The sequence below is a fragment of the Stegostoma tigrinum genome, chromosome 12 (assembly GCF_030684315.1).
Source record: "Stegostoma tigrinum isolate sSteTig4 chromosome 12, sSteTig4.hap1, whole genome shotgun sequence".
NCBI classification, from domain to species: domain Eukaryota; kingdom Metazoa; phylum Chordata; class Chondrichthyes; order Orectolobiformes; family Stegostomatidae; genus Stegostoma; species Stegostoma tigrinum.
In genome coordinates, this window is record NC_081365.1 from 67,065,849 (window position 1) to 67,078,162 (window position 12,314).

At 43.7% G+C, this 12,314-nt stretch overlaps 1 protein-coding gene across 3 annotated transcripts in view; it reads left to right on the top strand.

The window, feature by feature from the left end:
• LOC125457055 (gamma-taxilin-like) overlaps positions 1–12,314 on the top strand; it is an 85,988-nt gene that overhangs the window by 49,224 nt on the left and 24,450 nt on the right. For all 3 annotated transcript variants that reach the window (XM_059650390.1, XM_059650391.1, XM_059650392.1), the window contains exon 3: positions 9,545–9,636. In XM_059650390.1, coding sequence (XP_059506373.1) covers positions 9,545–9,636 — 92 coding nt within the window. The remainder of the gene's footprint in view (positions 1–9,544; positions 9,637–12,314) is intronic.

Here is a 12,314-nt window from a genome sequence, read left to right on the forward strand (position 1 = left end):
CAAAATGTCACTGTTCAGAAATAGTTGACAAAAGAATGAAAGAGGACATGACAAAATATTTCTGCTGCAAGTTGTCAGAGTCTAGAAAGCGCTATGTGGAAAGGGGTTGGAAGCAGAATCAATAATATTTTTGAAAAGTGGAAAAATTTGCAGGGTTACAGAAAAAGCAGAAAGTAGGACAAATTGGATAGATTTTGTTTTAAACTCACTCTTGCTACATGGGCATTCTGGCTGGCCAACATTTATTGTCCATCCCTAGTTGCCCTTGTGAAGGTGGTGGTGCTTTCTTGAGTTGTTGCAGTCCTCATGCTGTATGATGACCCACAGTGTTCTTAAGGATTTTGACCCAGTGACAGTGAAAGAACGGCGATTATATTTCCAGGTCAGGATGGTGAGTAACTTGGAGGGGAACTTGCAGCTGGCAGTGTTGCTGTGTATCTCCTGCTGTTGTCCTTCTAGATGGAAATGGTCATGGGTTTAGAAGGTGCTGTCTGAGGACATTTGGTGAATTTCTTCAGTTCATCTTCTAGGTAGTAGACACTGCTGGTGCTGAACTTCGGTGGAGGGAGTTGATGTGCCAGTCAAGTGGGCTGCTTTGTCCTGGATGGTATCTAGCTGCTTGAGTATTGTTGGAGTTGCACTCATCCAGGCAAGTGGAGAGTATTCCTTCACATTTCTTGACTTGTGCTTTGTAGATGATGGACAGGCTTTGAGGATTCAGAAGTTGCTACTCACTGCTGTATTCCTAGCCTCTGACCTACTCTTGTTGCCACTGTATTTATGTAATGAGTCCAATTAAGCTTCTGGTCAGTAGTAATCCCCAGGATGTTGATAGTGGGGTGTTCATTGGTAATCCCATTGAATGACAAGGACTGGTGATTAGATTGTCTCTTATTGGAGATGGTCATAATGTGACATTTGTGTGACACAAATGTTACTTCCCACTTGACAGCCCAGGATATTGTCCAGATCTTGTTGCATTTGGAATGTTTCAGTGTCTGCGGCGTCATAAGCATTGTGCAATCATCGGCGAATGTCTGTACTTCTACCCTTATGATGAAGGGAAGGTCATCGATGAGGCAGCTGAAGATGGTTGGGCCTAGGACACTCCCTTGAGGAACTCCTGCAGAGATGTCTTGGACCTCTGAAAACTGACCTCCAGCCACTTCAACCCTCACCTTCCTGTGTGCCAGGTATGACTCTAACCAGTGGAGTGTTTGCCCCCTGATACCCATTGATTCCAGTCTTGCCAAGGCTCCATGATACTCATATATGGCCAAATGCAGCCTTGATGTCAAGAGCTGACACCCTGACCTCTGGAATTCAGCTCTTTGTCCATGTATGAACCAAGGCTGTATGAGGTCGGGAGCTGGATGGCCCTGGCGGAACCCAAACTGGACACTGCTAAGCAGGCCTTGATTGATAGCACCATTGATGACACCTTCCATCATTTTACTGATGATTAAGAGTAGACTGATGGGTTGGTAATTGGCTAGGTTTGATACGTCCTTTTTGTTTGGTGAACAGGACATACCTGGGCAATTTTCCACATTGTTGGGTAGATCCCAGTGTTGTAAATGTAATGGAAGGACTTGTCTAGGGGTTCAGAAAGTTCTGGACCACAAGTCTTACAGTACTGTTGGTGGAACATTGTCAGGGCCTGTAGCCTTTGCAGTATCTATTGCCTCCAATTGTTGCTTAACGTCAAGTGGAGTGAATTGAATTGGCTAAAGATGATATCTGTAATGTTGGCGACCGCTGGAAAAGGCCATGATGGATCATCCACTCGGCACTTCTGGCTGAACATTGTTGTGAATGCACTGATGTGCTGGGCTCTTCCATCATTGAGGAAGGGAATATTTGTGGAGCCTCTTTCTCCAGTGATTTGTTTAATTATCTACCACCATTCAAAACTGGATGTGTCAGCACTGCAGAGCTTAGATCTGATCGATTGGTTGTGGAATTGCTTAGCTGTGTCTATCACTTGCCACTTATGAAAGTTTGACATGCAAAAAGTCCCATTTGGTAGCTTCACCTGGTTGATGCTTTATTTTGAGGTAGGTCTGGTGCTGTTCCTGGCCTGCCCTCCTGCCTTCTCCTTCGAACCGGGGTTGAACCCCTGGCTTGATGGTAATGGTTGGGTGGGGGATATGCCAGGCCATGACGTTACAGATTGTGCTGGAGTACAGTTCTGCTGTTGATGGCCCAAAGTGCCTCATGGATGCCCAATCTTGTGTTGCTAGAACTGTTCGAAGTCTTTCCCATTTAGCACTGTGATAGTCCCACACAACACCTTGGAAATTATTCTCAATGTTAAGGCGGAACTTCATGTCCACAAGGACTGTGCCGTGGTCAGTCTTACTGATACTGCCATGGATAGATGCAGCTGCACCTGGCAGATTGGTGAGGATGAGGTCAAGTATGTTTTTCCCTCTTGTCGGTTCCCTCACCACCTGCTGCAGAGCCAGTCTAGCACCAAGTCCTTTCGGACCTGACCAAAGAGCGCTTTCAAGGAGATCATACAGGCAGAGTAGGTTCAACAACCTCTTACTTTACTACATTATTCTCCAATTTCTTCTTCAAGGTCTTTATTCATGATATAGTTAGTGAGATTCTACTCAACATTACCCTGTTCTGTCCTGACTTCCACCCTACGTGAAGTCCAACTTGTTCAAAAATCCATCCACTCTTTGTTCACTCATTCACCAACCTCATTAACATCGCTCATTCTCCAAAGCACTGAATCCAAAATCCTTGACCCTTGTTGACAAATGCCTGTCATGGTTGTGCCCTTACACTGCAACCCCCATCTCCAGCCTCCTGCTCCATAATGTTGGCTCTGCTTCCAGCCAAATCAGTCCTGGCATTTTTGATTTGCTTCTTCTGATCCTTACAATGTGCAGGGCCTTGAGTTTCTTCCTGTGTAAAAGACACTATTAAAATTGCAAGTTTAAAGTAAAGTAATTACCAGTGATTAATATAACACTATCTTAGCCCATGCTCAGGCTCAAATCTAGAAAAAAGTTGACTAATTAAATATTTTCATTCTTAACTGAGTGCAGTGCTCTGAAAAGAGGAGTCAACTACCAGAGGAAGTGGTAGATGCAGGTACAGTTACAACATTTAAAAGACATTTGGATAAGTACATGAATAGTGAAGGCTTAGAGGGATGTGGGCCAAATGCAAGTAAACAGGACCAGATTAGGTTGGGAGACTTGGTTGGCCATGGATGAGTAGGGCCAAATGGTCTGCTTCCATACTGTATGACTCCATTACTCTATAACTAAACATATAACATACTTGAGCCAAAATTGTAAAATGCCAGTAATTTTGTAATTTTTTTATTCCAAGCTGTTGTGAGGATAATGGCTGTAGGAAGTGAAAAGAAATACTGTAGTATATTGTAGTGAGGAAGCCAAATCCAAGGATGAACTTAGAAACATTGTGGACTCAGTAACACTCCACGAAAACATGTGCTATCTATCCCTCCCGTGGGAGCAGTAGGATACCCACGGTGGTGTCATATTCTCAACTGATATTTGCAATCTTGATGAGGACGCAGGCAGCGTAGGAAAAACATAATATTGGTGGAGCCTTCTCTTTAGTTTGTAGGTGAGTTATTCTATGTCTGTTCAAGGGAATATGGGTGTTGGCTTGGCTACCATTTATCACTGACCATTAAGTGCCCTTCAGAAGCTGGTGGTGAGCTGGCTGTCTTGAAATGCTGCAGTGCTGTTGGGAAGAGAATTCCAGAATTTTGACCCAGTGGCTGAAGGAATATCAGTACAGTTCCAAGTCGAGGTAGTGTTAGTTTTAAAGGAGTTCTTAAGGTTGGTGGTTCTGTGTAGGTGCTGCCTTTGTCCTTCCAGGTGGTGGAGGTCAGGGCTTGGCCAGGTGCTGTCAAAAGATTCCTGGTGAGTTGCTCCAGTTTGTCTTGTAGATGGTCACAGTGTTGCCACTCTCTGCTGTTGGTGAAGGGAATGAATGTTCACGTTCGGTTGGTGGGCTGCTGGTCAAGCAGGCTGTATTGCCCTGTATGATATTGAGTTTCCTGAATGATTTTTGGAGCTGCAGCCATCCAGATAAATAACGACATGACCACTTCCGACATGTCCTGTAGGTCACCTGCAGGCTTGGAGGAATCAGGAGGTGAGTCATTTGACACAGAATTTTTAGCCTCGGACTTGCTGTTGTAGCCACTGTGTGTTTTCGGCTGGCCCAGTTCAGATTCTGGTCGATGATAACCTCACAGTGTTAATAAAGAATTCAGTGAAGGTAATGCCGTTGAACTTAAGAGGGTGATGGTGGTTAAGTGTCCTCTTGTTGGAAATGGTCATTGTCTGGCATTTGTGAGATGTAAGCTAGCCACTTGTAAGCTAAAACCTGCTGCATTTGGACACATCAGTATCTGAGGAGTTGTGAATGATGCTGATCATTGTGCAAACATTGGTGAACTCCCCTACTTCTGACCATATGATTTCCAGGAGTCATGCAAAATTTTAAAAAACTATTTTAAACTGTGTAAAAACCTGGAGTGTTTATCTTCCCTCTATTCCAATGCTGTTCCCCCGTGCCCTTAAATCTACCATGATGGCCCATCTTCTGGAAAGACTTTTACTGACCCCACCATTGTTGCAACTCAGCAATGTTCCCACCCAAATCTCCCTTTCCCCTACAAAGTACATAACAGCTGCTGCTTCCCAATCCATGTACATCTTTTTCAAAATTCCAATAAAATTTCCTCTTTGGACTTGTAACAGTGGTAAGATCCAATTCGCCTGTCTGTGACAGTGGTGAACTAACCATTTCTCAACCAGTCTGCAATCTTCACACCCACCCGGTTAACTTTGTTATCTTATGTGGCTTTGCTACTTCCATTGTGTCACAGATAAAGTCCATTTCTTATTGTTTTGTTCCTACACTTATCTCTCCCGCTTTTCTCTCCTGCTGTCTCCTTTTCTCATCACAAACATAGAACATTACAGCACAGTACAGGCTGTTCGGCCCTCGATGTTGTGCCAACCTGTCATACCGATCTGAAGCCCATCTAACCTACACTATTCCATGTACGTCCATATGCTCATCCAGTGATGACTTAAATGTCCCTAAAGTTGGCGAATCTACTCCCGTTGCAGGCAAAGCATTCCTCTCGTTCCCCCTCTCGTTCCCCCTCTCGTTCCCCCTCTCGTTCCCCCTCTCGTTCCCCCTCTCGTTCCCCCTCTCGTTCCCCCTCTCGTTCCCCCTCTCGTTCCCCCTCTCGTTCCCCCTCTCGTTCCCCCTCTCGTTCCCCCTCTCGTTCCCCCTCTCGTTCCCCCTCTCGTTCCCCCTCTCGTTCCCCCTCTCGTTCCCCCTCTCGTTCCCCCTCTCGTTCCCCCTCTCGTTCCCCCTCTCGTTCCCCCTCTCGTTCCCCCTCTCGTTCCCCCTCTCGTTCCCCCTCTCGTTCCCCCTCTCGTTCCACAACCCATCACAACCACAGAAAGCACTCTTGAATTCTGCACTTCTCTGCCAGAACTGCTCACCAGTCCATTCTCATCTTGGAATGAAAAAGTAACCCTGAATTGTTTTTCACTGCCTTACAAACCATCTTAGCAACTCTTGCCTACCTCTCACCTCACCACCAGCAAGAGTGAGGATCCATATGGATTTATGTTGGTAAGACTGAACCCATCTGATCATCTGTCTTTGCCACATCCCATTGTTTCCCAGGTCCCACCTTCCTCTAACCATTTTTTTAACCCAAATCATAAAAATCCTCCAATGTATAGATATAAACTGTTCCTCCTCAACCTTTTCAACCTATCTGCACCTTTGATACAAGTGACCATGACATTCATCAATATCTCATCATTGTCATCCAACTGCATAGGTTTACAATTTATTTTTCCCTGTTTAGTTACAGCCAGAGATTTACCTGCAATGACTTCTCTTTTTGATCCCACATCATTGACTCTCATCTCCCCCAGGGATCACATCTTAACACGTGCACTGATGACTGTCTGCTCTCTCAACTCTTCCATTTGTTTTGAGTCATCTAGTGTTTTTTAGTTGAGGCTGCTGATCTAATGCTGGTGAGCAGAAATTTCCTCTCGTTATCCTTTTTATTTTCTATTCATTTGTGGGATGTGAGCATCACTGGCTGGCCAGCATTTATTGCCTGACCCTAGTTGCCCTTGAGAAGCTGGTGGTGAGCTGCCTTCTTGAACCGCTGCAGTCCACCAGCTGTAAGTTGACCCACAGTGCTGTTTGGGAGGTAATTCCAGGATCTTGACCCAGCGACGGTGAAGGAACGGCGATATATTTCCAAGTCAGGATGGTGAGCAATTTGGAGGGGAACTTGGAGGTGGTGGTGTTCCCATATATCTGCTTCCCTTGTCCTTCTAGCTGGAAGTGGCCATGGGTTTGGAAGGTGCAGTCTGAGGGTCTTTGGTGAATTTCCACTTGCATCTTGTAGATAGTACACACTGCTGCTACTGAGCGTCATTTGTGGAGCAAGTGGATGCTTGTGGATGTAATGCCAGTTAAGTGCTTTGTCTCAGATGGTGTCAAGCTTCTTAAGTGTTGTGGGGGCTGCAGTCACCCAGGCAAGTAGGGAGTATTCCATCACACTCCTGACTTGTGCCTTGTCGATGGTGGACATGCCGCAAAATCTGTTCCCTAGCCATTGTCTTGTTCCTGCCTTTAGGAACTATGAGCATGTTGCCTGGAACCTCTGTGTCATGTGTGACTGCAGAATGTGCTGCAATATTTCAGTTGTCACCACAACAGCTAATTTTCCCCTCTATATCATCATCATCTGCTCTAAACCTGTTTCAGCTCATCTACAACCACAACCTTTATTCATGCCTTTGTTACTTCTACATTTGACTGTTCCAGTATCCCTCTACCAATGAGCTATTCTTCCACCCTTTAAATTTAGAACCCTTGTCCTAACTGACAGCGATTTCACTTCATGCTTTACCTTCCTGCTCATTGATCTACATTGTCTCCTGATTAAAAAATTGACTCTCTCCCCGGCCTTGCTACTTCCTAACTCTCTCCTCTCTTTCATCCTCTTAATACTCCAAGAAGCCTGTGTTCTTCTCATTCAGAACTCAAGTTCTCAATTTAGCTCCCAAAGCCCTAAACTCTGCGGTTTCTTTGCTAAACCTCTGTCTCTTTGATTACCTCTTCTCTTTTCAGTTCTTCTTCTAAAACCAGCCTTATTGACCTAGTTTTAATAATTGGGCCCTCCATGTGCAAAATGGCCCAAGGGCTGGGCAGCAATCAGGCTTGGGATGATGTTTCAGGCAAATGTTACTTTTCACTGATGTGCCAGTCAATGACCGTTGCCAACGAGAAAGTCTACCCACCTCCTCTTGACGTTCAATAGTATTACCATCACTGACTCTCCACTATCAAAACCCTGGGAGTTTCCATTGACCAACTGGAACTGGGCCAGCAGTGCAAATATTGTAGTGACAAGACCAGATCAGAGACTGGTAATTCTTCAATGATTCCTCAAAACCTGACCCAAAGGCACAAAATGGCAGCATGATGGACTCACCTTCACTTGCCAGGTTGAGTTCAGCTCCGATAACAATCAAATAGGCTGATATCATCCAGGACAGAGAACCCACTCTGTTATCCCATCCACAAACACTTAATCACTTTACCATGAACAGGCAATGGCAGCAGTGTGTAATATAAGATGCACTGCAACAGCACACCAAGGCTCCTTGAATAGGACCTTCCCAACATGCAACCTGTCACTTGGATGGACAAGTGTGTGATGATGGGCCAGAGCCTGGAGTACAGTAGACTGTTAACTTCTAATGCTGAAGTGTATTTTTTTAAAGGAGGGTCGATACTGCCTGAAGTGGCTGTGAATCTAAAGTAAGTGGCTAGAGAGAGAAACTGATGAAACGTAAGTGACGAAGAAACTTCTAACAGACTGGAGTGTAATTTCTTACGTCCGCAAAGACGAAGAGGGGCTGGTAAACGCCTGGTCAACAGCAAGCTGCCCTCTGTGGGTTATGTCCACAACAGCAGATACAGTTTGTGTTTTGCCCCTTTTGAAGACACAGTCAAACCTTGATTCCCAAATTGCCCCTGTATTACAGGTAAAGGAACATCCACTGTCACTGAGTGTTGCAAACCACCTTTTTTAAAAATAATCAGGATAGACAAACTTCCATCAACCTGCAAAATCAAGAATCTGGAGATTAATCAACTGTTTAACTGCTAACATCCAAACTCTTACCTTATCGCTGCCGGTAATAGCCAGTGGAAGAGCTGCGACATCCAGCTATCTGCTTTCTGCAAACAGTTCAGAAGCTGATATGTATTTACTTTTTGAGTTTTATTTCTTGGATTGTCCTGTTAGTTTAAATCCTGTGTGGATGCTTGTAACGTTACTAATTCTCGTCTTTAGTAGTTAATTAAATCACAGTGTTGATTTGAGAAAACCTGGTTAAATTTGCTCCTTTTGAAATTCATTTGGATCTGGGACAAAGATATTCAGAAGAGAAGAAATCCTTTCTAAATTCACCTTCTTACAATTGACCGAGGGGCTGGCTGATTGAAGAAGGGGAAATAGCTCATCCCTGCTCACCAGGAGGCTTAGCAGTTTGGGGTCTGCTGTCTGAACCTGTAGTGAATTGGGACCCTCGCCCAGATCTGATCTGAGCACAAGGGAAGTAGAAAAATGATATTGTCAAAACCTTCAAGTTCCCTTCTAGTTTACACACTTTCCTGACTGTATCACCAAATCAATAAGCAAAAATCGCCTTGCACGGCTTGCTGTCAAACATTTCTAATAATGCTCCTGTGAAGTACCTTGTGAAATGCTTTATTACACTAAAGGTACTATATACAGTATAAGGTGTTGATGTTAAATTAAGTGAAAACACGTCAGTATCAGTAGTCTTGCAGTTCACTGTTAAATAGACTTGAATGCAAGCAACGCCTCATGTTCTTTTGTTTGCTAGGAGCAATTTGTATAAAATGAGGCAAGAGGAAAGAATAGCCACTGTAAACAGATGCACAATATTGAACACCATGTAAAATGATTGATTTGATGAACTATTTTCTAACCTTGACCGCAGTGCTGCTGATGTAATTTGCATAGTGAAGTTTTTTAAGTCTTACTGAACCAGTGAACTGGATTAAGCCATTGGTAATTAGCCTATGCAGTGGATTTTCAGATCACGTCTCTTTAGCTTTCTAGTATGATCGGCTTTAGTAACTGTAGGGGGATCTGTATTTATTGCTTCATGCTCTGACCTGTCGCTGTGTTTTTTATTTCAGTACTTTGTGGGTATGGACATTTAATGTTTACTTACCTCTTCAGAAATGATTTTAATCTCCAGTTTTGGAAGTTGAGGGGCTTTGTGTTTCTTTGCGTTTTGGTGTATTTATTGAATGGTTTACATTGCTCATTAAAATTCAGCGTTGTTGTAAAGCATCCAGAGACTTGATTTATTAACTAAGGTGTTAAATGGAAATGGAGGTGTAAATCTTGCATCTGAAGTGAAACATTGCTATTGATTCTCATATTGCATTGCAGGGAAAGAAGTGATGTTGCTCATGCAAGCATTGAACACGCTCAGCACTCCAGAGGAGAAACTGGCAGCTTTGTGCAAGAAATATGCAGACTTGGTACGTTGTGTCATTGCGTTACTTCTGCCATGATATTACACATTGTGAACTAGGAGTGGAGGGAATGAGGAAAGAGAAAAATAGAAGTAGCTGCAGTTTTTGACATTCTTCTGTTTAAATTATTAGCCTTAAAACATCCGTTCATTGAGCTTATGAGTGCATAACTAGGTATATATTCCCTAGGGGTTTAAAAGATCTGAACTAACTGCAATATACAAAATTCTTAAGAGACATGAGGGGTCGATGCAGGGAGAGTATTTCTCCTGGTGGTATCTCGAGTCAAATTTCAAAACTTCAGAATAAAAAGTTGGCAATTTAGGACTGAGGTGATGAGGAACATGGTTTTCACTTCAGTTTATTGTGAACCTTTGGAATTCTTGACCTCTAGATATCTCTGGATATTCAGTCATTGAGTGTATTTGTAAAATCAGCATGGTAAGGAAGAGGCTGTCATTTCAACATTTCTGCAAGAATAGCTCAGCTGGTTCTGTTCTGCTATCATGTCAGGACAGAGTTTTAAATGTACTTGTTAGATACTGAAGAAACTGGGTGGTTTAGGGAATAGTCCAGGAAGTGAAGTTGAGTTAGAAGATCAGACTTCAATATATTGAGTTGCTAGAGCAGGTTCAGAGGTCCGAATGACTTGCATTTATGGTGTTCCGTTATAATCAAAGCGTTAAAAGCAAGGTTTGATGTAGTATTTGTTCTGTTATTTTTCCAAAACATCTATATCCCTAGTCATCTGGGGCGACTGGAGGTAGACATTGGATAGGCCCATCAAAGATTGGAAAGTGTCGTTAACTTAGCGTGATGATCATCATTTACACATCAAGCACTGACTTTCTGGAAAAATAAATTTTGTGGCACTGGTTATAGGAAACTTTCTTTGCTTTTCCTTCTCCAAAGCAAATTGCTGGAAATTTTCAGCAAGTCTGGCAGCATTTGTGGAGTGAAAGCAGAGGTAACGTTTTGGGTCCAGTAACCCTTCTCAACTCAGTTTTGAAGAAGGGTCACTGGACCTGAAATGTTAACTCTGCTTTCCCTCCACAGATGCTGCCAGACCTGCTGAGATTTTCCAGCAGTTGCTATTTTTGATTTTGATTTCCAGCGTTTGCAGTTCTTTGGATTTTTTTGCTTTACCTTTTGCTGAGGAGCAAGGTATCGTTGTGCTCCTATACCTCATCCAAGTAACAGAGCTAGTGTGAATCCTGGCTGTAGCTTGAGTTTTTTAGGGTGCCACACCAGCCTGGTTTTGTTCTGGCTTGCTGTTTGCATGACAGCACTTAAACCACTGCTGAAGTCCTGGGGCATTTTTCATTACTTATTGTTTTGTTCCTCCTCAATGAAATCATTTTTAGCACCTCACAATCACCCTGGCCCATTGCAGCCTAAAAGATGCGCTTGCTTTTCCCAAGCACTTCATGCAGCCCAGCAATCTCCCGTGTTTTTGTGTGATTCAAGGCAGTGAATCCGCGAGTGCTACTCAACCTTAAAAACAGCATAGTTAAAACTGTCCTGTCCTCCTCCTCCTCCTCCTCCATCAGTGGTTGCTTTCCACGGGGTTCCCTGCAGCATGTTAATGGTCTGGAAAGGGGACTATGGTGAATTTTTCCCTTGTGTAATCACCACATCCAAGATCTGCCGTTCCTAGAACAGCCTGAGAATTTAATTTGGGGCCGCCTTGGTGCCTGTTTTAAGAGCCTGACAAATAAGAGATACCCAGAAAAACAATTAGGAGGGAGGCATTGGCCTGTTAATCCAGAGACTTATTGAATGATCTGGGGACCTGGGGTTGAATCCCAATGTGACAGATGGTGGAATCTGAATTCAGTAAATAAAGCTTGGAATTAAGAGCTTGATAATGACCATGAATTCATTGTCAATTGTCAGGAAAAACCCATCTGTTTCACTAATGTCCTTTGGGGAAGGAAACTGCAGTCCTTCCCTGGTCTGGCCTACGTGTGACTCTGGACCCACAGCAATGTGGTTGACTCTTAACTACCCTTTGGGCAATTAGGACAACAAAAGCTGGCCTAGCCTTCAATGCCTTCTCTTGTGAATGAATAGAATAAAAAGACTGATCCAACATTCCTCACATCTTGCCTTTTCTCTGTTGTTCCTGATTTTTCCCCTTTAATTGCACGTGAAACCCCTTGGCCGAAGTGAGCTGTTGAGTGGTAGAGTGCAGCCTTGCGTTTTGTAAGTGAAGGCCTCTCTCTTTACTCTTTGACATTTGGTACTTGATTGTCATTTTAGTAACATTGAGCATTCCAGTAGATCGACCGAACGCCTGTTGCAGACTGCAGTGTGTTCACCATTTAGCTAAGCATTAATAAGAACCAGGATTATCCAGCCAATCGCTTCAGCAATGTTTCAGTTCACTGAAGCAAACCAGATTCTTTGTGCTTTGAAGGCTAATCGTAACCACAGGGGAGGCAGCAGTGTCGCAGAAGTGGAACTGAACTCAAAATCCAGAGCAGGCCAATCTGCTGTGGTAAAAATCAAATTCAACCTAGAATAAAAAAAGTTGCCCCAATGGTGACTGTGTAACCACTGTTGGTTGTTGTAAAACTCATCATTAATGTGCTTTAGGGAAAGAGATCTGCCTCCTTACCCAACCTGGCCTCCGCATGACTGCAGACCCAGAGCAATGTGGTTGACTCTGAACTGCCTTCTGT